This window comes from Hyperolius riggenbachi, chromosome 10 (genome assembly GCF_040937935.1).
Source record: "Hyperolius riggenbachi isolate aHypRig1 chromosome 10, aHypRig1.pri, whole genome shotgun sequence".
NCBI classification, from domain to species: Eukaryota; Metazoa; Chordata; class Amphibia; order Anura; family Hyperoliidae; genus Hyperolius; species Hyperolius riggenbachi.
In genome coordinates, this window is record NC_090655.1 from 107193062 (window position 1) to 107219798 (window position 26737).

Genomic DNA, 26737 nt, shown 5'->3' on the forward strand with positions numbered 1-26737 from the left:
GGTCCAAGGCTGCCGCTCCCTGTTCCAGCAAAGCATCGAGGGCCCTGTTCAGCAGAGAAACCAGGGGCACCCACTCGCAGACCATAGCATGGTCCCTGCTCACCATGTTTGTGGCCTGCAGGAAGGGAGCCAGCACAAAGCACACCTGCTGCATGTGCCTCCAGTCATCATCGGGGACGATGGACGGGATGTTGCTGGTCTTGTCCCTTCTCTGAGCTGCGGAAACAGTGGCCAGGGCAAGGTACTGGTTGACAGCGTGCCTCTGTTCAACCAGACGCTCCAACATCGCCAGGGTGGAGTTCCAGCGAGTCGGAACGTCAAGGATCAGCCGATGGCGTGGCAGATCCAGCTCCTTTTGCACGTCTTCCAGGCTCGCACAGGCTGCAGCCGAGCGCCGGAAGTGACGCACAACATTCCTTGCCGTTTCCAGCAGTTCGCCCATCCCCTGGTAGGTGCGCAGGAACTTCTGCACCACCAGGTTCAGCACGTGGGCAAGACAGGGGATGTGGGTCAGGTTTCCCCTGTCTATGGCAGCAACCAGATTGGCCCCATTGTCGGACACCACCTCTCCGACTCTGAGGCCTCTGGGGGTCAGCCAAATCCTCTCCTGCTCCTGGAGTTTGGCCAACACGTGGGCTGCCGTCAGCTTGGTCTTGCCAAGGCTGACCAAGTGCAGCAGCGCTTGGCAGTGGCGGGCCTTCACGCTGCTGCTGAGGCGGGGGGTTTGGCCAGGTGTGGCGGAGGATGGCAGAGGATCGGAGGAACCCGCTGCAGTTCCCCTGACCCTGCGGGGTGGCACCACCCACTGTGTTGCTGCTGCTGCTGCTGTGCCCGCTGCTGCTCTCCCATCCTCACCCCCTTCCACCAAGCTGACCCAGTGGACAGTGAAGGACAGGTAGCGGCCTGTCCCGAAGCGGCTGCTCCAGGAGTCCATGGTGACGTGGACCCTTTCACCAACCGCGTGCTCCAGCCCTCGCTCCACATTGGCCATCACAAAGCGGTGCAGTGCAGGAATGGCCTTGCGGGCGAAGAAGTGTCTGCTGGGGAGCTGCCAGTCTGGGGCTGCGCAAGCAAGCAGCGCCCGCATGTCGCTCCCCTCCTGCACGAGCGTGTACGGCAGGAGTTGGGAGCACATGGCCCGTGCCAGCAAGCCGTTCAGCTGCCGCACGCGACGGCTGCTGGGAGGCAGAGCCCTAACCACCCCCTGGAAGGACTCGCTCAAAAGGCTCTGGCGTGGCCTTTTGCTGACACGGGAATCAGCAGACACAGCGGAGGAGGCCACTGAGGACTGGCTGCCAGAACAGGCCTCAGTGTCGGCGGCAGGAGTTGCAGAGGGGGGAGGAGCAGTGCGTTTCCGCACTCCTGCTGGTGCTGCTGGAGGAGCAGGAGGGCGGGTGGCTGCTGTTGCTGCTGCTGCTGCTGCTGAAGGCTGTGCAGTGATGGGTGTGGTGCCACTGCCAGCACCAGATGCCTTCAGCCTCTGGAACTCCTCATGCTGGTGGAAATGTTTAGCCGCAAGGTGGTTGATGAGCGAGCTGGTGCTGAACTTTAAGGGGTCTGCACCTCTGCTCAACTTCCGCTGACAGTGGTTGCAAGTGGCGTACTTGCTGTACACAGTGGGCATGGTGAAAAAGCGCCAGATTGGTGACAGAAACATCCCCCTACGGCATGGAAGCGCTGCTGCCTGTCTCCCTGTGGTGGTTGGGGGGGGGGGCTTGGGTGCGGCTGGTGGTGGTACTGGCTGATGCTGCTGCTGCTGCTGCTGAGCCTGAGACACCAGCAGGGTGTGGGACGCTGCCAATGCTTGCAATGATGCGCCTCCTTGCAAGGCCCACAAGCGCATCCTCCTCCTCCTCCGAGCTGCTGAGGACGACATCCCCTGGAGGTGGTGGCACCCAGTCTCTGTCTGTCACCGGGTCATCACCATCATCCTCCCCCTCCTGAAACATGTCCTGCTGGGATGATGACCCCCCAAACTCCTCTCCTGATGCATGGATGGGCTGCTTGACTGTCGCCACAGTCTTGCTGTCCAATCCCTCATCCCCCAAAGTGCCCATCAGCATCTCCTCCTCAAAATCGCCAACAACAGCAGACAATTGACTCATCATGCCTGGGGTCAAAAGAGTGCTGAATGACAGGTCGGCGACTGACGGTGAACTGGCCTCCTCCCCAGACCCTGCTGGGCGGCTGCTGCGAACAGGGGTGGTGGTGGTGGTGGTGGTGGTGGTGAGGGTGGAGGCCTCGGATGCAGAGCTGATGGCGGGCTGCTCATCCTCCGTCATGAGTTGCACCACAGTGTCTGCATCCTTTTCCTCAATGGGACGTTTCCGACCCGGCTGGAGGAAAATCGGAGCAGGTGCTACACGCTGCTGCTGCTGTGTCTCTGCAGCGTGAGTTGCAGATGCTCCTGCTGGGCGGCGCCCAAGGCGTCCACGGCCAGTGGCTATGGGAGGAATGTTAGCCACTGACGCTGCTGCTGCTGCTGCGGAACTGTGCATGGTGGCGCGCCCGCGGCCGCGGCTTGCCACAATGCTGCTCCCTCTCCTCCTGATTCCCTTGCTGCCCTTCCCCTTGCCCAAACCGCGCTGGCTGCCACTTCCAGACATCTTCAATGTTTTGGGCGTATAGACAAAAGTTTTTTAAAAGGGCGGGTGAAAAGTGGGGTACTTTAATGGAGTGGGTTGGTTGGTGAGGTGACTGAGTGAGTGTCCCCTAGTACAGTAAGTAAGTAGTAACAGTCAGGAAGTACAACTAGCAGTTACAATAATCAGTAGTAATCACAAGTAAATTTAGTGTGTGTACACTCAGACAGTGAGTGCACGCAGGCAGGAGCTAGTAGCCTATGAACACAGTGACTGAGTGTCCTAGACTCCTAGTACAGTAAGAGTAAGTAGTAACAGTAAGTAGAACTAACTAATTACAATAATCAATCAGCGATCAGAAGGAAATGGAGTGTGGGTGTGTGTACACTCAGACAGTGAGTGCACGCACGCAGAAGCTAGTAGCCTATGAACACAGTGACTGAGTGTCCTAGACTCCTAGTACAGTAAGAGTAAGTAGTAACAGTAAGTAGAACTAACTAATTACAATAATCAATCAGCGATCAGAAGGAAATGGAGTGTGGGTGTGTGTACACTCAGACAGTGAGTGCACGCACGCAGGAGCTAGTAGCCTATGAACACAGTGACTGAGTGTCCTAGACTCCTAGTACAGTAAGAGTAAGTAATAACAGTAAGTAGAACTAACTAATTACAATAATCAATCAGCGATCAGAAGGAAATGGAGTGTGGGTGTGTATACACTCAGACAGTGAGTGCACGCAGGCAGGAGCTAGTAGCCTATGAACACAGTGACTGAATGTCCTAGACTCCTAGTACAGTAAGAGTAAGTAGTAACAGTAAGTAGAACTAACTAATTACAATAATCAATCAGCGATCAGAAGGAAATGGAGTGTGGGTGTGTGTACACTCAGACAGTGAGTGCACGCACGCAGGAGCTAGTAGCCTATGAACACAGTGACTGAGTGTCCTAGACTCCTAGTACAGTAAGAGTAAGTAATAACAGTAAGTAGAACTAACTAATTACAATAATCAATCAGCGATCAGAAGGAAATAGAGTGTGTGTTGTGTGTGTACACTCAGACAGTGAGTGCGCACACGCAGGAGCTAGTAGCCTATATGAACAGTGACAGTGAGTGTCCCTACGGGTACAGTAAGAGTAAGTAGTAAGTAAGTACAACTAACAATAATCAATCAGTAATCAGAAGGAAATAGAGTGTGTGTACACACAGACAGTGAGTGAGTGCACACACGCAGGAGCTAGCTAGTAGCCTATAAACAGTGACAGTCAGTGAGTGTCCTACTCCTAGTACAGTATAACTACAATACTATTAGTAAAGGACAGCAGAAATACTGGTATAGATGAGAGAAATAAACAGAGGACAGCTGCCCACAGAGGCAAGGCCCCCCCTGAGGCCTAAACCTGTAAGCTTGCAGCAGCTGCCTGCAGTTCTCTAATGTAACACACAAGCTACTAACTAAAATACAATGTCTATCTAACTAACAACAATATAGGTGTATATGGCAGGTGTAGGTGAGCAAAAACGCTAGGTAAATGACCACAATAGAGCACTTGCTAAGCCAAAGCACAAAGGAGCAACTCTCTCTCTGTACAAGTCTCAGGCAAGCATGGAAAAACCTAACATGGCGGCCGCTATTTATAGGGTAGGGGCTGGCCAGGGTCCCCCTCTGTGATTGGCTGCCGTCAGAGGGCCTGGGAGCCCTCTGATTGGCTCTAAGGACATCAATCTGGGCTATGACGCTATTCGAGCTCGGTACCGAGCTCGAATAGCGCCGGTTTGCTCGAATAGCTCGAATAGTGAATGGGCTATTCGAGTGTACTCGGATAGCCCATTCGAATAGCTCCAGCTATTCGGAGCTCGAATACCGAGCTCGAATAGCTGAAAAAGAGCTCGAATATTCGAGCTACTCAAATATTCGAGCTCTGCTGAGCACCACTGCTTGGGAGGTGATCGGACGTCGGATCTGCGGGCGATCTATTGGTGTGGGTGGGTGATCAGATTGCCCGCAAGGGGCAGGTTAGGGGCTGATTGATGGGTGGCAGTGACAGCGGGTGATTGATGGGTGGCAGTGACAGGGGGTGATTGATGGGTGATTGATAGGTGATTGACAGGTGATCAGTGGGTTATTACAGGGAAGGACAGATGTAAATAATGCCCTGGCGAATTGATAAGGGGGGGTCTGAGGGCAATCTGAGTGTGTAGGCGGGTGATTGGGTGCCCGCAAGGGCAAGGAGCAGATTAGGGTCTGATCTGATGGGTAACAGTGACAGGTGGTGATAGGGGGTGATTGATGGGTAATTAGTGGGTGTTTAGAGGAGAGAATAGATGGAAACACTGCGCTTGGGTGGTGATCTGATGTCGGATCTGCGGGCGATCTATTGGTGTGGGTGGGTGATCAGTTTGCCCGCAAGGGGCAGGTTAGGGGCTGATTGTTGGGTGGCAGTGACAGGGGGTGATTGATTGATGGGTGATAGGTGATTGGCAGGTGATTGACAGGTGATCAGTGGGTTATTACAGGGAAGGACAGATGTAATTAATGCACTGGTGAATTGATAAGGGGGGGGGGTCTGAGGGCAATCTGAGCGTGTGGGCAAGTGATTAGGTGTCCGCAAGGGGCTGCTTAGGGTCTGATCTGATAGGTAACAGTGACAGGTGGTGATAGGGGGTGATTGATGGGTGATTGATTGGTAATTAGTGGGTGTTTAGAGAAGATAACAGATGTAAACAATACATTTGGGAGGTAATCTGACGGCGGGTTTGCGGGCGATCTAATGGTGTGGGTGGGTGATCAGATTGCCCGCAAGGGGCAGGTTAGGGGCTGATTGATGGGTGGCAGTGACAGGGGGTGACAGGGGGTGATTGATGGGTGATAGGTGATTGGCAGGTGATTGACAGGTGATCAGTGGGTTATTACAGGGAAGAACAGATGTAATTAATGCACTGGCGAATTGATAAGGGGGGGTCAGAGGGCAATCTGAGCGTGTTGGCGGGTGATTGGGTGCCCGCAAGGGGCAGATTAGGGTCTGATCTGATAGGTAAAAGTGACAGGTGGTGATAGGGGGTGATTGATGGGTGATTGATGGGTAATTAGTGGGTGTTTAGAGGAGAGAATAGATGTAAACAATGGATTTGGGAGGTGATCTGATGTCGGATCTGCGGGCGATCTATTGGTGTGGGTGGGTGATCAGATTGCCCGCAAGGGGCAGGTTAGGGGCTGATTTTTGGGTGGCAGTGACAGGGGGTGATTGATGGGTGATTGATGGGTGATTGATGGGTGATTGATGGGTGATTGATGGGTGATTGACGGGTGATTGACGGGTGATTGACAGGTTATCAGGGAAGATAGATGCATACAGTACACTGGGGGGGGGGGGTCTGGGGAGAATCTGAGGGGTGGGGGGGTGATCAGGAGGGGGCAGGGGGCAGGGGGGGGGGGGATAAAAAAAAAATAGCGTTGACAGATAGTGACAGGGAGTGATTGATGGGTTATTAGGGGGGTGATTGGGTGCAAACAGGGGTCTGGGGGGTGGGCAGGGGGGGGTCTGAGGGGTGCTGTGGGCGATCAGTGGGCGGGGGGGGGCAGATCAGTGTGTTTGGGTGCAGACTAGGGTGGCTGCAGCCTGCCCTGGTGGTCCCTCGGACACTGGGACCACCAGGGCAGGAGGCAGCCTGTATAATACACTTTGTATACATTACAAAGTGTATTATACACTTTGTAGCGGCGATCGCGGGGTTAACATCCCGCCGGCGCTTCCGTATGGCCGGCGGGATGTTACGGCGGGTGGGCGGAGCCAGTTGCCGGGGGAAGCGCGAGTCATCAATGACGCGATCGCTCCCCCGGCATGCCTAAAGGACGCGCCGCCTGAAGGCGTATTGCGGTCCTTTAGGCGTCCACTTTGCCGCCGCCCATGGGCTGTGGGCGGTCGGCAAGTGGTTAAAATAGAAATAATAAATTTAAGAGAGTTTATCATTTAGAGTCTAAATGATAAACTCTCTTAAATTTACTAAATGATAAACTCTCTTAAATTTATTATTTCTATTTTAACAATGGCTTGAGACTTCTACAATGTAGTTGTGAATTTTTTTTTTTTTTTTTTTTTTTTTACAAACGTGGGGCATCATTTCTGGTTTGCAAATGTTCTCCAGAGCTGGTAATCTTGCAAGTTGTGTCCGAAATTTTTTACTGCTGTCTATTCATTATTAGGGATGATGAGTGAGTTGTAAATAATTCCAAGTTAATGCAGGATTATGAAAATGCTGTATGCACATTTATGCAGCTTGAAAATGGACCAATCCTAGCCCACCAAGGTGAAATTCAATGTATCCATTTCCAAGCTGTATACAGTAGATTTGCATACATAATCTGTATAATCTTGCATCAACTCATAATTATTTGAATCTCCTTGACAAACCCTATTAATTATCCCAGGTCTGTAGTCTGATCAGGACAGAAGCAGGTTACAGACTTCTTTGTAATATCAACTTCTGCCAGCTAAGACACTTAAAGCTGATTTGCTTGTTTTTTCTTTACCAAATCTGTTTTGTTCTCTGTCCTCAAACTATAGTAAACCAACCCTATCCAGTTTAAACAAGGTTTATATAAATATTTAATTTATCACCCCAAAGTTTTAGCTTGTTTACTTTAATACCCGACAGCCAACTATAAGTTAGTGGCTTCTCCTGGACATTACTATACCCAAATTGTTAACTGTAATACAGGACAGACAGGAAACTGCATTCATTGTGACAAGCTGGAATTTTCTCTTCTTGACCTATATTCAATTAACTTTTCTACTTCGTTTTCTCCCAGATGAAGGTTTCACACCTTATCAATAGGCTACTTTTAAAGCCCCCAGCTTGCAAGCAAATACTTAAAATGGGGGGGGGGGGGGGGGGTTTGTTTTTTAATCTAATCTACTTTTTTTTTAGTTACTAGGTGCTGAAATGATGTTTTTAGAGAAGATGAAAAATTATTTCTTAAGAAAAAAGTTAATTGAGTAAGAGTCTGTCTCAGTGCTAGTGGCAGGGCCGGGCCGAGGCATAGGCTGGAGAGGCTCCAGCCTCAGGGTGCAGTGTAGGAGGGGGCGCAGACTTCATTCAGCTGTCATTCCTAATTGTGTTTGAAGCAGAAAGAAATAAGAAAAGGGGATACATAGCAGTGACTGCAAGCCAGATAACTAGATATTAAGGTGTTGGGGAGGTTGTGGGCCCTGATGCAGGGTGTGACGGCTGGGGTGGGTGGGATGGAGGGGCGCACTTTGGTGCCTCAGCCTTGGGTGCTGGAGGACCTTGTCCCAGCTCTGGCTAGTGGTGCTGGAGATGAACTATACCATGTAATATAATTAAGGGAAAACCTTTTACTGTGGATGACAACTTAAAATGTTTATAAGTAATTTTAGCCATTAGTAAATGTAGCTTAAGCACACCTGAAGTCGGAGGAATTTGAATACTGCTGTATTTATTTCCTTTTACACAATGCAAATTGCCTTCCTGTCCTGCTGATCCTCTGCCTCTGTTTTAAAGGACACACAAGGTGAAAATAAACGAATGAAATTAACAATTGTATCTATCCTCCTTCTCCTAAAATGACTTCAACATATCCCACAGATTTATTTTATATTTAAATCTACGTTTTAAGTTTTTAGTGTTTTATTGTTTTTGTTCAATGACATATTCATTGAAGTATGCCAGAGCTAAAATCTATGAACTATTGACCTTTTTATCTCTTTCCTGCTCTCAGAAGCAATTTTCTGCTACGAAAGTGTTTTATAGTTGTAATTACTTAGCAGTGAAGGTCACACTGTAGTCTGACCCAGTCCTGACACAGACAGGAACTGCCACTTACATACCAGTTGTAGAGAAAAAAAAAAAGGGACACCGCACAGGTATTTGTGTGCTAATCACCGTACATACACATGTCTATCTCATCATGTCACATGTCATCTTGTGTATCCTTTAAAGTTCTAGACCCTGAAAAAGCATGTAGATCAGATGTTTCTGACAACTATGGCAACCTCCATATCCCTCTCCTTTCAGGGGTCCTTTAAACTGCTTTGCTGCTTGTGTTTTGGTGGTGGGGGGTTTACACGGTTTGATGACGGATATCTCATTCTGGGCATAAATATTTCTTTTGTCCAGCTGGACTTCCATTCATTATGACAGGGGAACTCTTCAAGCAGTCTCATCGCCCTGCAGCCTACATCGTAGGAGGAACTCTAAACTGGTTGTCCAATTTCACAGTTGGTTTTGTATTCCCTTTTCTCCAGGTATGGTTATGCTGTATGAAATTAATGTGCATGCAGGATATTTCTTATATGTGTAGTGATTTATTTTCAGAACACCTACTCACCATAGACGTAAGACTTTATCAATACATACCATGCTGTGAGTAGCAGGGATGCTCAATGAGATGCAAATAGTTTCTACTACAATTCAGATGGGGGTGGAACAGAGCTTTGGAAAGCTTTAGAAAAATGGCAGAGGCTGGGTTATAGATGGTGGTGGGGGTGGAGTTTCTAACACTAGGGACAAGTGGATGAGTGATTAACCCTACCACCCACTGATCCATACAGCAGTGATAGAGAGCCTTACATTGCAATGGTTCTCGTTAACACTGCTGAACAGTTACTGGCGTTCTGCAGTCACGTGACAAGCAGAGCTGAGTGGCAAGAGATGAACCTGACAGAAGCAAGTTAAATTGCATAGTAAAAATGCCTTGCGTGTAAGATAAAGGCAAATGCCTGGTATTTTCAGGATGACCCTCATATTTACCAAATAAACTTTGCCACTGGAGAGTATCTACCAACCAGAGAAATGGAATTGTCTAATCCTGTGGTCCTCAAACTAAGGCCTGCGGGCCAAATGCAGCCTCGAGGTTTTTTTTTTACGAACCCCCCCCCCCCCCCCTCACAGAATGTATTACTTATAGATACAGTCCACTGCATCTCCAAATATCGGTGGCCCGTATATAGACTAGCAGTGCTGGTTCCACCCATCCACAGGAAAGCCAGCAAGCAGTCTTTCGCTGGCTTCCAATCCAATTCCGCATCAGGTGACACTGCTCTCCAATTGGATGGCAGGTTGTCACCTGAGTATGGCGCAAAGAGGTTTTTCAGGTGCCCCATGAATAAATGGCTGCTGCTGGGGGTTCTCCACTGTGTGTGTGTGTGTGTGTGTGTAGGGGTTGATAATTTGCAGTTCATGCGATTATTGGGGAAAGGGGGTCGGTTTTTTGGGGGGCGGGGGGTCATTTTTTTGAACATTGATTACTGTGTGTGTGGGGACTGTTTTTTCAGGCTGCTGAGAAAAGTGGTTAACAGGTGGAGGGGATAACTTTTTGGTGGCACAGTATCTGCACACTCTGTGTTGGGGGTCATACTATCTGCACATGCTGTGTTGGGGGTCATACTATCTGCACATGCTGTGTTGGGGGTCATACTATCTGCACATGCTGTGTTGGGGGTCATACTATCTGCACATGCTGTGTTGGGGGTCATACTATCTGCACATGCTGTGTTGGGGGTCATACGATCTGCACATGCTGTGTTGGGGGTCATACGATCTGTTTTGGTTAAATGGGAAACATAAGAGCTGTAGGTGTTAACAGGTAATGGTTTACCCTGCCTAAATTCAATGTAATGTTTTCTACATCGTTTTATGTATACTCTGCCCCCCCCCAGCAGTCTGAAGTATGTTGACCCGGCCCTTGACCGAAAAAGACCCCTGGTCTAATCTTTCACATGTAAAAGATTAGACCAAGTTCTCTTTTTTACCTCAAGTTTTTATAGTTACTATCTAATGCTGACCTAATTTTGTGAATACATAACACATCTTTACACAGTTGTCACAAAGCACCACGCTATCAGAATCCTGGTGTCTCGCATCCTTTCTTTTGGTGTTTCCTCAACCCGGTTGAGAAGAACAAAGATGAGCTTTCTGTGAAGTCCTTTAAACCAGGATGCATACTGTTGCCTTCATTGCAAGCATACATTAAATAGAATGTTGGCAGTTTTAGTTCACTCTAAGTAATAACTGTAGACTAAACAAAGTCTGAACCATCTTTATTTTTGTCATCTTTCTAGATGTCGGTAGGAGCATTCTCCTACTTGGTCTTCTGCGGGTTCAAGTATATAGTTGCGATCTAATGCTGACCCAATTTTGTGAATACATAAGAGTAACCAAGCAGCTCAGGGTGACCCAAACTACTAGGAATGTATAGGGGGATAAAAGGAACCAAAAAGCCCTCCTACTAAAAAAGCAAAGCTTGGTGTAATTTGCCTTCTTAAAACAGAAGGAAATTTGCAATAATTCAGTTATAAGTGAACATTTGTGGTTACCCACAATGCACTACCACTGAATATGCAAATTATCCCTTTTCGCCCTTGTTAAGCCAAGCAAGCATCCAGAACCGCTGGTATATAGCAAGCCTATAGCTTTAAGTTTTACACAGCCATATCAAACCCACATGTAGACAGCATGTTTCGGACTTTTGGTCCTCATCAGTACATGGCAGGGATTGATAAGGTTGTATGAAATAGGGCTTGGACTAGTACAACAGATAGGGCTTGGACCAGACAACTGTGTAAATACATAACACATCTTTACACAGTTGACACAAAGCACCACGCTATCAGAATCCTGGTGTCTCACATCCTTTCTTTTGGTGTTTCCTCAACCCAGTTGTGAAGAACAAAGATGAGCCCTCTGTGAAGTCCTTTAAACCAGGATGCATACTGTTGCCTTCATGGCAAGCATATATTGAATAGAATGTTGGCAGTTTTTGTTCACTCTAAGTAATACCTGTAGACTAAACAAAGTCTAAACCATCTTTATTTTTGTCATCTTTCTAGATGTCGGCAGGAGCATTCTCCTACTTGGTTTTCTGTGGGATCTGTTTATTTGTAGCAATTTTTGTCTACTTTGTTATACCAGAAACTAAAAATAAGACCTTCATGGAAATAAGTGAAATGTTCTCCCCTAAAAAAGCTCCGTCTGAACCCATCCTATCTGTGGACAACCTGAAAATGAGCAAGATAAATGGATATGGAGCATTATTAGAAAGCAGTTCTTTGGAAAATACCCTTCCTTGAAAACAGAGCAGATCTATGGACTTTAGAACTATTGGAATGCTGTCTGGTTATAGCAGAAAAGGGTGGAGATGCTGATATTGATGTGTGCTCAAAGGTCAATCTTGGGCTTTTGATAACACGAAATATGTATATTTGTATACCAAATGAACAATAATCTCTTGAAAATATTTTTAAAAATAAATTGACCTATACATTGATAATCTGTTTTGTTTTCAGACTGTAAGTATATTTATCATATATGAGCTTTTCTTTGAGACCACTTTGCTTATCTCTATAGAAGTGCACTTTGCTTATCTCTATAGAAGTGCACTAGCACCGGCTTCAATTCTCTAAGTGTTAGTGCGTTCGGTAAGGGCCTGAGCGCACTAACGCAGTTGTGTCTGCTTTTCAACAACACACCAATGTTACAGATGCTGAAAAGCAGACACAACTGCGCACAACTGCATTAGTGGGCTCAGGCCCTAAAGCATTATTTCATAATTTCATGTAACATTCGTTGCGAACAGTTTGTCACATAACTATTGGTAAGCTTGAGGTGGCAGATGCAGAGGAATAACTAGAGAGAAAAGACCAAAACATAACCTACAATTACTAAGCCCCATACCAGCATCATTGAGTCCAGTAATGAGGAGGAGGTAGGTGATGAGCATGATCCAGCCTGGAGTAAAGGCGCTGTGATGGGCCTGTGAGCAGGATGTTGCACTGCAGCAGAAGGAGAAGACTGCCTAAAAAGAACAGAGCCTCTGATGCATGGGCAATCGTTAAAGTGAACCCGAGGTGAGAGTGATATGGAGGCTGCCATATTTATTTCCTTTTAACCCCCTTGCCGTTCCAATTACTGCGGCAAGGGAGCAGCGCAGCACTTTAAATTTTTTTTTTATTTATTTGTTTTAATCCTGTAGCTAGCCTAGCGCTAGCTACATGATAGCCGCTGACAAGCTGCATCTCCCTATCTACTTTGATCGCCTCCGGCGATCTGCGCAAGCAGGAAATCAGGAGATCGGGATTTCGGGACCTCTTGTATCAGTGAAAAGAACAGCTTTTTTTTTTTTTTTTTTTTTACCTTACATCCCCTCCTACCACTGATTCTTACACCACTTTTACCAATGCTCAGAGGCATCCTTAGAGTACGCGGGGCCTGGGGCAAGTGTCATATTTGGGGCCTAGAGACACAAATATGCTGTGGTTACACACATACATGCTGTATATATATGTGTACACACACGCGCACGTACGTACGTACGCACGCACACACACACTGTGGAAACACATGCACACACTTAAAACGCACACACATTCTGTATAGGTTAGATAGGTAGGTAGGTGTCCTCTGTATAGGTTAGATAGGTAGGTAGGTGTCCGCTGTATAGGTTAGATAAGTAGGTGCCTGCAGTATAGGTTAGGTAGGTAGGTGCCTCCAGTATAGGTTAGGTAGGTAGGTGCCTCCAGTATAGGTTAGATAGGTAGGTATCCCCAGTATAGGTTAGATAGGTAGGTGCCTCCAGTGTAGGTTAGTTAGGTGCCTCCAGTGTAGGTTAGATAGGTAGGTGCCTCCAGTGTAGGTTAGATAGGTAGGTGCTCAGCAGCGGTGGGGGCAGTGGACATAGTAGTTACAACTCGCCTTCCTTTCACTGATCCCCCACAGCATCCATCTCCTTCCTGTCCCAGCATCTGTCGCATTGGTAACAGCGCCTCCTGTGATGACATGCGGTCTTGTCATCACAGGGGGCACTGTTACCGACGCAACGCATGCCGGGGGAGTAAGGAGATAGAGGATGCGAGGAATCAGCGGAAAGAAGGAGAGTTGTAACTACTATGCCTGCTCTCCCGTAAGAGGGTGTGGGGCCTGGGGCAATTGTACCCCCACCCCCCAAGGCCACCTCTACAATGCTATAGGGGTTCACAATCTACCATCTCTTCATTTTTTATAACCATCAATTCTGACATGCACCAATTGCGTAAGGCCCGCATTCACAACTGGGCCCATGATCTTGAAGTGGCCTGTGCATGTCCCTCCTCTCTCCTGAATTCCAACATGGTTGGTCCAGGAGCAACATGTTATGCCTCACAGTTGGGGCCCTTCTACTGCTCACCCGGTGTTGTACAGTATCTGGCTGCTCCTTTCTTTTCCATCAATCGATAATACAGTAATACTCAATATTCTGAACAAAAATAAAGGAATTGAATCACTGAACAATGGTAACAAGGAAAAACCTAGGACCGAGCCTATGGCTGGATTTGGATAATTCACTTTGGTCTTCTATTCACTTAAAGAAAACCTGAACTGAAAATTTAAGTCAAAATAAACAAACATCTACCTTAACTCCTGTGTAGTCTACTCAATCTCTTTCTCCTCTCCTGCGTCCTGTTTGTTCACTGTGATCAAGGGAATTCTCCGTCCTCCATTTTGAAAATGGCCATTACTCCATAACAGCTTTCTGGTCAGCACTGTAACGATTAGTGTCAGCAACACAGATTTTTCTGATCATTGGTTATCTGCAGTATCACCAATAATACAGATGCTTTACCTGATTATGTGGTGATCTGCAGAATCACCAATAATGCTAGTATAGCTAGACACAGGACACCTAATGTGGTATTGTGTTTGGTGCAACAGTAATCAGAGAAGTTATCTCCCGAGGAGCGGGAGATACAGGCAATATTGCAGCCAAGGATCCCCTGAAGGGCAGGGGATTCAGACTGCACTGCAGCCAGTGGACGCCTGAGAAGCAGGGACCACTGACAGTGTTAGAGAGTATGATCACCTGAAGGGCAGGTGATCAAGACTAAGCTATAGCCTAGAATCCCCTGAGGAGCAGGGAATACAGACTGTACTGCAGCCAACAATTCCCTGAGGAGCAGGAAATCAGACTGTACTGCAGCCAGTGGACCCTTGAGGAGCAGGGACCACTGACTGTGCTGCAAGATGATCTCCTGAGGAGCAGGTGATCAACAGACACTGCTTGCAGCTAACGGACACCTGAGGAACAAGTGTCACAGACAGTACAGCAAGGCTGATCACCTAAGGGTTAGGTGACAGCCCTTAAGGTGGGCAAGACCCACTAGTGAGGACAGGAAGGTCAGACAAGTAAGGTCAGCAACGAACGGACAGATACAGTACAAAGGCGGAAGACTGATTCGGTATCAAGGTACAGGCAGTGTCGGCAACAGTTACCAGATAGGCAGAAGTACCGAATCAGCAAGCAAGAGAGTAGTCAGGAAAGCGAGAGATCATAACAGATAAACAGTAGTAATATAGCAATATCCTAGTCTAGGTGTGAAGTCCTTGGTTTCAACACCTGGGAACTAGACTAACGAATGGTACACAAGTCTTACAATACAATAGTACTTAAAGCTATCAACGGAATCTGACTAAGTGTGAATTCCCAGCTCCGGCTGGTTCTAACACACTGTAAGATCTGACTAGGGTCTGAGTGCTCACACGTAAGCATTCGCAACAGCAGACAACTCGCAACTGACAGGCAAGCCCTATAAATACCCAGAGCGCTCTGCAGCGCTGCCCCAGTCACTCAGCCAATCCGGAGCATAGCTGGAGTCAGCTGACCGGCTTGATCAGCTGACTCCCCTTTTACTTGCATAAAGGGCCTGGCGCGCGCGTAGCACTTAATCTGTGTGCACTAGAAGGACCAGGCAAACCAGCAGCATGCAGCTGTGCGGCAGAAGCCGTCGGCTGGAACGTGGAGATGGCCGCCATGCCGCTTGCCCATGCGGCGGCATCTCCGCTATCCTCTACAGTACCCCCCCCCCTGAGGAGTGGACCCTGGACACTTCCTACCTGGCTTCTCAGGGTGTAAGTCATGAAACTCTTTCTTTAATTCCTCAGCATGCATGCGACAATCTGACACCCAAGTTCTTTCCTCTAGACCATACCCCTTCCAGTAGACCAGATACTGTACAGAATTCTGCACTAACCGAGAATCTAATATCTTCTCGATCTCATGCTCAGGTTGGTCGTCAACCATCACGGGGGGGGGGGGGGGGAATCCACGTGCACCGCAGGCTTCCACAGAGAAATATGGAATGATCTCTCACCTCTCATGCTGGCTGGGAGATCAATCGCATAAGTGACATCATTAATCTTTCTGGACACCGGGTATGGGCCTACAAATCTGGGTCCTAACTTAGGTGACGGTTGTTTTAACGCTAAATGTCAAGTAGATACCCACACCATATCCCCTGGGGAAAACTTCAACTCTACAGACCGTCTCTTATCCGCCTGTTTCTTCTGAGTCTGGAAGGCTTTCCCCAAATTCCTCTTAACCATTCCCCAAATCTCCTTCAATGCCCCCTGCCAATCCTCCAGGGCCAGAAATGGGGTAGATGCCACAGGCAATGGAGCAAACTTAGAACTTCCTGAAACCACCTGAAAAGGGGAAAATCCTGAAGAGGAACTCTTCAGATTATGTGCAAATTCCGCAAACTGTAAAAACTTTACCCAATCGGACTGTGCATCTGCCACATAACATCTGAGAAACTGTTCGAGACTTGTTAACTCTTTCGGTCTGACCATTGGTCTGTGGGTGGTAGCCTGATGAAAATGAAAGGTCCATTCCTAACTGATGGCAAAAGGCCCTCCAAAATTTTGACACAAACTGGACTCCCCGATCTGACACCTCATTCTCCGGAATGCCATGCAGCCGGAAAACGTGCTGAATGAAGAGATCAGCTAACTCCTGGGCCGAGGGGAATCCTTTCAGAGGGACAAAATGAGCCATCTTACTGAACCTATCAACTACCACCCAAATGACGTCTTACCCTCAGACCCTGGGGAGTTCTCCTACAAAGTCCATTGACAGATGAGTCCAAGGTTCATTTGGCACTGGTAGGGGTTGTAATGTACCCACTGGTGCCTGGCGAGAGGGCTTACATCTAGCACAAACTGAGAACTCTCTCACAAACTCCTTACAATCTAGTGCCAGTGTAGGCCACCAAGCGCATCTGGCCAATAAATCCTGGGTTTGGGCAGCCCCCGGATGCCCCGCATTCTTATGGGAATGGAACAATTGTAATAGTTGCAGGCAGAAAGGAAGTGGTACGAACATAACCCCCTCAGGCTTCCCTTCTGGAATATCCTGTTGGTAAGGGCCCAGAGTAGCCGTCCAGTCCTCCCAGGTCTCAGTAGCTGCCAAGACTACTTTCTGGGGTAGGATGGTCTCAGGGGTTGGAGGCTGCACTGTCTCAGGCTCAAAACACCTAGATAGAGCGTCTGCTTTGACGTTCTTACTACCCGGTGTATACGTTATGACAAATCTGAATCTTGAAAAGAATAGAGACCAACGGGCCTGTCGAGGACTAAGTCTTTTGGCCCCTTCTATGTACTCAAAGTTCTTATGATCCGTATAGACTGTAATAGTATGCTCTGCCCCTTCTAGCCAATGTCGCCATTCTTCAAAGGCTAATTTAATGGCCAAAAGCTCTTGGTTGCCAATATCGTAGTTCTTCTCAGCAGGAGAGAACCTACGGGAAAAGAATGCACATGGGTGAAGTTTGCCTTGCAAACCAGAGCGTTGACAGTACAGCCCCAACCCCAACCTCTGACGCATCAACCTCAACTATGAACGGGAAGGTGACATCCACATGTCTCAAAATGGGAGCAGAACAGAACAGATTTTTCAGTGTGGAAAAGGCAGAATGTGCCTCTGCTGACCAGTGGTATCAGCCACTTTCTTGGTAAGACTGGTGAGGGGTGATACTACCGAAGAGAACCCCTTGATGAATCTTCTGTAGTAATTGGCAAAACCCAAAAATCTTTGGAGTGCCTGTAATCCCACAGGTTGTGGCCACTCCAAAACAGCAGAGACTTTTTCTGGATTCATGGAGAGACCAGACGTAGAGATAATATATCCCAAAAAAGGAACTGAAGTGACCTCGAAGAGGCACTTTTCTAATTTGGCGTACAGTGAGTTATGTCTTAATTTCTTTAAAACAAACTTGACGTGTTTACGATGTTCCGTTAGATTAGGGGAGAAAATCAGTATGTCGTCTAGATACACTAGCACGAATTTCCCCAGTACCTCCCTAAAAACCTCATCGATCAACTCCTGGAAGACGGCAGGGGCATTACACAACCCGAAGGGCATAACCAAATACTCGTAGTGCCCGTCGGGCGTGTTGAACGCCGTCTTCCATTCGTCACCATCTCTAATCCGTACCAGGTTGTATGCACCTCGTAAGTCCAACTTGGAGAAAATACTGGCAATGGTCACCTGAGCGAACAAATCGTCAATCAAAGGCAATGGTTAACGATTTTTTATTTTTTACTGTAATTTTATTTAACCCTCGGTAGTCAATGCAGGGTCGGAGGCCACCGTCTTTTTTTTCTGTAAAAAGAAACCTGCCCCAGCTGGTGACCGGGAAGGGCGGATGAAGCCTTTGGCCAAGTTCTCCTTAATGTACCCCTGCATTGCCACTTTCTCAGGTCCTGACAGATTATAAAGGTGACCCCTAGGAGGCATACAACCAGATCTTAAATCAATGGGACAATCAAAGCTACGGTGAGGCGGGAGTTTATCTGCAGATTTGGGACAGAACACATCAGCGAATTCCGCATACTGTACTGGCACTCCTTTAACCTGAATCTTGGTAGCACAAACAGTAACTTTCTCAAAACAATGATGATAACAATGGGCCGACCAGCTCTTTAGCTGACCTGAAGCCCAGTCAATCTGAGGGGAGTGAAGTTGCAACCAAGGCATACCAAGGATAATGGTGGAGGTTGCCATTTGCAAGACCAGGAATTGTAAACTCTCTTTATGTAACACCCCTACATTACACACCAACAAGGGGGTTGAGAAAGAGGTTGTTTACTCTGTAACGGAGAGTCATCTACTGCAGTGATCAGAATCTGCCGGTCTAGCGGGAGTAAGGTAATCCCCAATCTTTTTACAAAATCATAATCTATGAAGTTGGCTGCAGAGCCAGAGTCCACAAAAGCTTCTGTGGAAATAGTCTGACCTTCCCATTGTAACGATCGGTGGAACAGAGAGGATCTGATTACCGGCGATCTGCAGTATCACCGAGAATGCAGATATATACCCGATTATAGATGATCTGCAGTATCACCGATAATCAGATATATCTCTAACCTCTGGACACCTGAGTAATATATGAGTGTTTGGTGCAACAGTAATACTTTGAGGAGAGCACCCGTACAGTGGGTGCAAGGCAGTAGGAGGTACTGCCCAGAGAACAGATTCCTTCCAATGGCCTGAGGCTCCCCAAGGGGCGGAGCCAGGCTGAGAGTGGGAAGGACAGAACGTGAGTGACACCAATGGTGAAGTGTCACTGACAGGTCTGTGAACTATCTCCAAACAGGGAAGATAGTTCTCGAGGTCGGACAGGCCAGGTCGGCAACAGACAGACAGATCAGATACAGAGACAGGAGACAGATTCGGAATCTTAAGACAAGCAGGGTTCAGCAACAGGGTATCAAAATGGCAAAGGTACAGAATCAGAGATCAGAAGAATGGTCAGGAAAGCAGAAGGTCATAACAGATAATCAACAATGCCTAGGCTTGAGTGTGAGCTCCTAGATTCTCAACACTCCTGGAACTAGACTAGATTATAATAATAATACAGATGGTACAGAATTCCTAGACTAAGGTGTGCGTTCCTTGCTCATCAACACCTTGGAAACTGGTCTAGATAATAACACAGATAATAGAATTCCTAGACTAAGGTGTGAGCTCCATGATCATCAACACCTAAGAAACTGGTCTAATAAACACAGATACTGACAGGGTCTGAGTGCTACCACGTAGTGATCGCAACGCCAGACACCAGAGAAATGACCAGCACCCAGTATATATACACCAGCGCTCTCCAGCGCCTCCCCTAAGTGCTGGACCAATGAAAGCTGCTGAAATTGTCAGCTGACCGGCTTGGTCAGCTGACCCCCTTCTGACTGTCATAAAGGCCCTGCCTCTCTGCTCGCGCCCTCCTGAACCAGTGTGGACTGTCAGTCCCAGCCACACCAGACATGTGTTGTAATGTTTCTGCTGTGTTGGATGCGGAATCCGCCGCACCGCTGTCTGTGCGTGCGGCGTTTTCTCCGCATTCAGCATTACTGATAGGAGTAGGCCTATGCGTGCTACCTGCCGCGTTGGACGCGGAATCCGCCTCCCTGTTGTTTGGGCATGCGGTGGTTTCTCTGCGCTCCGACTGCGCGCCAGCTGCCATGTTGAACGCGGAATCAGCCGCCTTACTCTGAGTACTAGCGGCGGCTTTTCCACGTTTCCTCACAGCCATGTAATGGAGCAGGGAAGGAGCAGACTATTATTGTTTAGAGGTAAAGTCTGCTTGCCTAGGGTATTACCTCTGACTACACCTAGGCAGCAGCGTTTCCCGACTTCTTAGGACAATTCTGAACCTTGTGACCCTCCTCAGCACAGTATAAACAGAGTCTTTCTGATTTCCTGCGATTCTTTTCCACCTGCGTCAATCTAAAGTGTCCAATTTGCATCAGCTCAGGCAGAGGAGACGAGGGTGGAGAGGAGGCGTAGGAGACGCATCTTACAGCATTTCTACCCCGGGTCTGTTTTCGATAGCGTAAGCGGCGATCTACCCGTACTGCTAAAGAAATTGCCTCGTCTATGGACTTGGGCTCAGGATGTCCTAACATCAAATCAGAAACTGTGTCAGATACACCCGACAGAAAACAGTCTAACAGTGCATATGTTCCCCATCTAGCTGATACAGCCCACTTCCTGAACTCTGCCGCGTAAACCTCTACCGGATCCTGACCCTGCCGCAGGGTCTTTAGCTTCGGTTCAGCGGTGGAAGCAATATCCGGATCATCATATATAATGGCCATGGCCTTAAAAAATTCCTGAACTGATAACGCCTCATGTCCTGCATGAAGACTATATGCCCATGTTTGTGAATCTCCTGCTAAGAGGGTCTTTATAAATGTAACTCTCTGAGGCTCAGTTCCTGACAGGGTAGGCCTCAACTCAAAATATGATAGCACTCGATTTCTGAAGTTCTGAAAGTCAGATCTATGTCCAGAAAACTTTTCAGGTACAGAAATGCGAAGGTCTGTAACTGGAGGGGATCGCCCTGTATTCACAGCCGTTTGAAGGACCTGTACTGACCCAGACAGTTGTGTGATCTGAGTCTGTTGGGCATCAAGCACCCTTATGAGGTTATCCACCGAAGTGGCTAGTCCTTCAACTTGTAGTGCAGTGCGTCCGTAATGTTTTGGTCTGCTGTTCTGTAATGATTGGTGTCAACAACACGGATTTTTCTGATCATTGATGATCTGCAGTATCACCAATAATACAGATGCTATACCTGATTTTGTGGTGATCTGCAGAATCACCAATAATACGAGTATAGCTAGACACAGGACACCTAATGTGGTATTGTGTTTGGTGCAACAGTAATCAGAGAAGTTATCTCCCGAGGAGCGGGAGATACAGACAATATTGCAGCCAAGGATCCCCTGAGGGGCAGGGGATTCAGACTGCACTGCAGCCAGTGGACGCCTGAGAAGCAGGGACCACTGACAGTGTTAGAGTATGATCACCTGAAGGGCAGGTGATCAAGATTAAGCTATAGCCTAGGATCCCCTGAGGAGCAGAGAATACAGACTGTACTGCAGCCAAGAATTCCCTGAGGAGCAGAAAATTCAGACTGTACTGCAGCCAGTGGATACCTGAGGAGCAGGGACCACTGACTGTGGTGCAAGGGTAGTCACAGGTGGAATGAGTGATTATGACTGTACTACAGCCAAGGATTCCCTGAGGAGCAGGGAATCAGACTTTACTGCAGCCAGTGGACCCCTGAGGAGCAGGGACCACTGACTGTGCTGCAAGATGATCTCCTGAGGAGCAGGTGATCAACAGACACTGCTTGCAGCTAACAGACACCTGAGGAACAAGTGTCACAGACAGTACAGCTGATCACCTAAGGGTTAGGTGACAGCCCTTAAGGTTTCCCTCACTAGTGGCAAGACCCACTAGTGAGGACAGAAAGGTCAGACAAGCAAGGTCAGCAACGAACGGATAGATACAGTACAGAGGCGGAAGACTGATTCGGTATCAAGGTACAGGCAGTGTCAGCAACAGTTATCAGTTAGGCAGAAGTACCGAATCAGCAAGCAAGAGAGTAGTCAGGAAAGCGAGAGATCATAACAGATAAACAGTAGTAATATAGCAATATCCTAGTCTAGGTGTGAAGTCCTTTGTTTCAACACCTGGGAACTAGACTAACAGATGTACAGTAGTGATATAGCAATATCCTAGTCTAGGTGTGAAGTCCTTGGTTTCAACACCTGGGAACTAGACTAAAGAATGGTACACAAGTCTTACAATACAATAGTACTCAAAGCTATCAACGGAATCTGACTAAGTGTGAATTCCCAGCTCCGGCTGGTTCTAACACACTGTAAGATCTGACTAGGGTCTGAGTGCTCACACGTAAGCATTTGCAACAGCAGACAACTCTCAACTGACAGGCAAGACCTATAAATACCCAGAGCGCTCTGCAGCGCCACCCCAGTCACTCAGCCAATCCGGAGCATAGCTGGAGTCAGCTGACCGGCTTCATCAGCTGACTCCCCTTTTACTTGCATAAAGGTCCTGTCGCCTGGCGTGCGTGCGCGTAGCTCTTAATCTGTGTGCACTAGAAGGACCAGGCGAACCAGCAGTATGTAGCTGTGTGGCAGAAGCCGCCGGCTGGAACGCGGAGATGGCCGCCATGCTGCTTGCCCATGCGGCGGCATCTCCGCTATCCTTTACAAGCAGGCTGTTAAACTGTAACATCGCCCATGTGAGCCATAGGGAAACATGGACATTACTTGGCACATCAGTTGTCCTCTCAGCTATAACTGACAGCAACTGATACATAACAGCAACTGATATATTTCAGTTCTGACAAAATGTTGTCAGAACTGGAAGGGATCATTGTCAGAAGAAAATGGTGAGCTTCTGAGAGGAACTGATGGCGAGGTAACTATGTAATGTTTATTTGAAGTTACCTCATGTGTTTATTTTAAATAATTTTACTCAGTACAGGTTCCCTTTAAAGAGGAACTTAACTGGAAAATAGAAGTAGGGGAAAATAAATCGAGAGACTGCAAAGTGAGAAGGTAAATGGAACTTTAAAAGGAAATAAATGTCAACCTGCATATTCCTCTCACTTTAACAACACAAATTGCCTTGCTGTCCTGCTGAGCCTCTGCCTATAATACTTTTAGCCATAGACCCTGAACAAGCATGCAGATCAGATGTTTCTGACAAAAATATGCAGCCAAAGAGATCAGCAGAACTACCAGGCAACTAGTATTGTTTAATAGGAAATAAATATGGTAGCCTCCATATCCCTCTCACTTCGTGTAATTCGAACAGGTTTGATTCACTGTAAGCCTGCTGGTCAGCAACTTTAGTTCCGGGAAGCATGGGTATTTATGTGTGTGTGTGTGTGTGTGTGTGTGTGTGTGTGTGTGTGTGTACAATATATGTATATATATATATGTATATGTGTGTGTGTGTAGATAGATAGATAGATAGATAGATAGATAGATAGATAGATAGATAGATAGATAGATAGATAGATGCGAAAGTTTGGGCATTGTTGGTAATTGTCATGATTTTCCTGTATAAATCGTTAGTTGTTATAATAAAAAATGTCAGTTAAATAGATCATATGGGAGACCCACACAGTGATATTTGAGAAGTGAAATGAAGTTTATAGGATTTACAGAAAGTGTGCAATAATTGTTTAAACAAAATTAGGCAGGTGCATAAAAAAATGAAATCAATATTTAGTAGAGCCTCCTTTTCTAGAAATTACAGCCTCTAAACGCTTCCTGTAGGTTCCATTGAGCATCTGGATTCTGGCTGAAGGTATTTTGGACCACTCCTCTTTACAAAACATCTCTAGTTCATTCAGGTTTGATGGCTTCCGAGTATGGACAGCTCTCTTTGACTCACACCACAGATTTTTAATTATCTTCAGGTCTGGGGACTGAGATGGCCATTCCAGAACGTTGTACTTGTTCCTCTGCATGAATGCCTTAGTGAATTTTGAGCAGTGTTTAGGGTCGTTGTCTTGTTGAAAGATCCAACCCTGGCTCAGCTTCAGCTTTGTCACTGATTCCTGGGCATTGGTCTCCAGAATCTGCTGATACTGAGTGGAATCCATGTGTCACTCAACTTTGGCAAGATTCCCAGTCCCTGAACTGGCAACACAGCCCCACAGCATGATGGAACCACCACCATATTTTACAATCGCCGCTAGCCGTTTCTTTTTTTTTTGTACAGTGCTGTGATCGAATGCAGTGCTTTATTGGGATCAGCCCTGTCACTCGGCTGTCCCCTGGAGGGGAAGGACAAAGGATCACTCTCAAAGGCTAACACCTATGAGAGACAATCCTGCTGATTGGATCTTGGGGGAGGAAGAAAAAAGTCATTTTTATATTACAAAAAAAAACTTCCTGCAGCAGCGATCAGAGCCCACCAACTGAAAGCTCTGTTGGTGGGCAGAAAAGGAGGTGGGTAAATAACTTGTGTGCTACCTCATATGGCTCTAAAGGTGTCGAGCTCCAGGCCCGGAGGGCCAGATTCATGCCAGAGTTTATGATGATTGAGAAAGAGAAGAATGTGGTCTACCTGATGGACCACACCTTTCCTGAGTCAGACCCATCAATTCATTTGAGCTGTATAAAAAATGTATGAGGATCTCGGCCCTCATAGGACCGGGTAGGGTCGAAGAGTGGTGAAGGTGGGGGGTGGGGGCAGTTGTGGGTTGGGCGAAAGGGGGGATGTTTGGGGGTTGGGAAAGAGGGATTTTAGAGAAATAATTATGGTGTTGGATGATGGAGTAATTTAAAGTTTGTTTTTCACAACTTCTTTCGAATTCCCATCACCCAAAACTATTGGGTGCAATGTAAAAATATTTCCATTCATGTCAAGATAATTGTTATGTCAGTCACAGCTATTATTTCAGTGAGCTCTTTAACAGTTGATTGGAAGCAAATACCTGTCTTGTGATTAGAAGAAAATAATACCGCTGCAAATTATATCTGCTAAATGTTGCTTTTACAGGATAATGTAATTCTCGAGTGAGCAAAAAAAAATGTCATTGAGGTGAGATGGATTAGACGGCACATGTGATGCGGTAAAGATAGGTGATTAATGGCACAACAGCAATTTTATTGTGTTGACTGCCATCCGTGAATTGATTAAATACAGCACGTTATGCAGTTTGTATAATGATGAATGGGAGCTGATACTTTTACCAGCCCCTGGGCCCAACTTTAGCAGACTTTAAAGTGGTTGAAATCAACTAAGTTTACATTGCTCATCTGTGGTTTCTGCAGATGGCAGGTTTATCGCAGAGATACTGCAAGGGATTCTAGGATTGCTTCTTACTCATAGACTGGTACATTTTCTATCAGCATTTTAGCATTACAATTTTAAGATTTTTTTTTAAACTGGTAACATATATACCCTATAAAAGTATGTAACTTAGACTTGATATTAGCCATCTTGAAATTGTTATATAATAAATACAGTGTAATTATGGGTACAGCAAGGATATTTTTGCTTTCTAAACATATTTTGCAAGAGTCAACAACAAAAATAAAACATTGGTGTAAAGCCTAAAATTGAGGTAAACGCACCTCTCAGTCACAGTTACAGATTCCAATGTTAAAAAAGGGAGAAAATTTGAAGGGAACCCGAAGGGAGAAGGATATGGAGACTGCCATATTTATTTCTTTTTAAACAATGCCAGTTGCCTGGCAGTACTCCTGATCCTGTTTCTTTAATACATTTAGCCATAGATCCTGAACAAGCATGCAGCAGATCAGGTATTCTGAGTCAACCAACTAAAGCTCAACACACACCATACAATCTTGGTTGTACAGATTTACCAAATCTATGTAGTATAAGGGCCAACATATTGAAAATTCCTTGAATGATTGATTGGATAAGCTCTTATACTACATGAAAGTGGTAAGATTGAACAACCAAGATTGTACGGTGTGTGTTGAGCCTAAGGTGTTACTGAATTAGCCATATGTTAGGTGTTACTGAATTAGCCAGGTCTCGCTTACCAAGAAAGGTCAGTGTTACTGAATTAGCCAGGTCTCGCTTACCAAGAAAGGTTAGATAAACTGGGTTTATTTAGTCTAGAGAAAAGACGCCTTAGAGGAGATCTAATTAACATGTATAAATACATTAGAGGGCAATATAATAGCTTGGCGGATGAGCTTTTTGTCCCTAGGCCTTCTCAAAGGACTAGAGGACATGAGCTGCGCATGGAGGAAAAACGTTTTAGCCATTTATTTAGGAAAGGGTTCTTTACAGTAAGAGTGGTTAAGATGTGGAATGCATTGCCACAGGAAGTCGTTATGGCAAACTCTATACCTGCATTTAAAGGGGGCTTAGATGCTTTCCTTGCGTTGAAAGACATCCATGGCTACAATTACTAGGTTATGCCTAATGATGTTGATCCAGGGATTTTATCTGATTGCCATCTGGAGTCAGGAAGGAATTTTTCCCATTTGGGGCTAATTGGACCATGCCTGGTGGGGTTTTTTTCGCCTTTCTCTGGATCAACAGGGGTATGTGGGGGACGGGCTGGAGTTGTACTTTGTACTGGTTGAACTCGATGGACGTATGTCTTTTTTCAACCAAAATAACTATGTAACTATGTAATATGCTTATTCCAAGGTATTGACTTGTTCCAAGGTATAAGACCCTACTTATGCCAGAAGATAAACATGGCTGCCAGACTACTGGCATTATTTACACGGAAATAAATATGGCAGCCTCCATTTCCCTCTCACCTCGGGTTCCCTTTAACACAAGGGGCCCGATCATATGTATGTTTTCTCCTATTAGATTAAGGTGACCATGCGTCCTCCTTTCCCCGGACAGGTCCTCTTTTTCAGACCTTTCCAGGGCATCCGGCCGTTTTTTTTTAAATGCCCGGGGAAGAGCTCATGCAGGGGCGTCGTCAGCATACAGGTGAGGCACGCCCCCCACTTGGGACCTCACACTGTGGGGGGGGGGGGCCTCGCTCTGCTGCTGCTGGCGGC

The 26737-nt window shown here is 46.8% G+C and overlaps 1 protein-coding gene across 1 annotated transcript in view; it reads left to right on the forward strand.

Annotated features, from left to right (window-relative positions):
* LOC137536356 (solute carrier family 2, facilitated glucose transporter member 9-like) overlaps nucleotides 1-11870 on the forward strand; it is a 122792-nt gene extending 110922 nt beyond the window's left edge. The window contains exons 11-12 of the mRNA XM_068258537.1: nucleotides 8720-8847; nucleotides 11431-11870. Of these exons, the coding sequence (XP_068114638.1) occupies nucleotides 8720-8847; nucleotides 11431-11670 (368 nt within the window). The 3' untranslated portion in view covers nucleotides 11671-11870. The remainder of the gene's footprint in view (nucleotides 1-8719; nucleotides 8848-11430) is intronic.
* Nucleotides 11871-26737: the final 14867 nt, after the last annotated feature.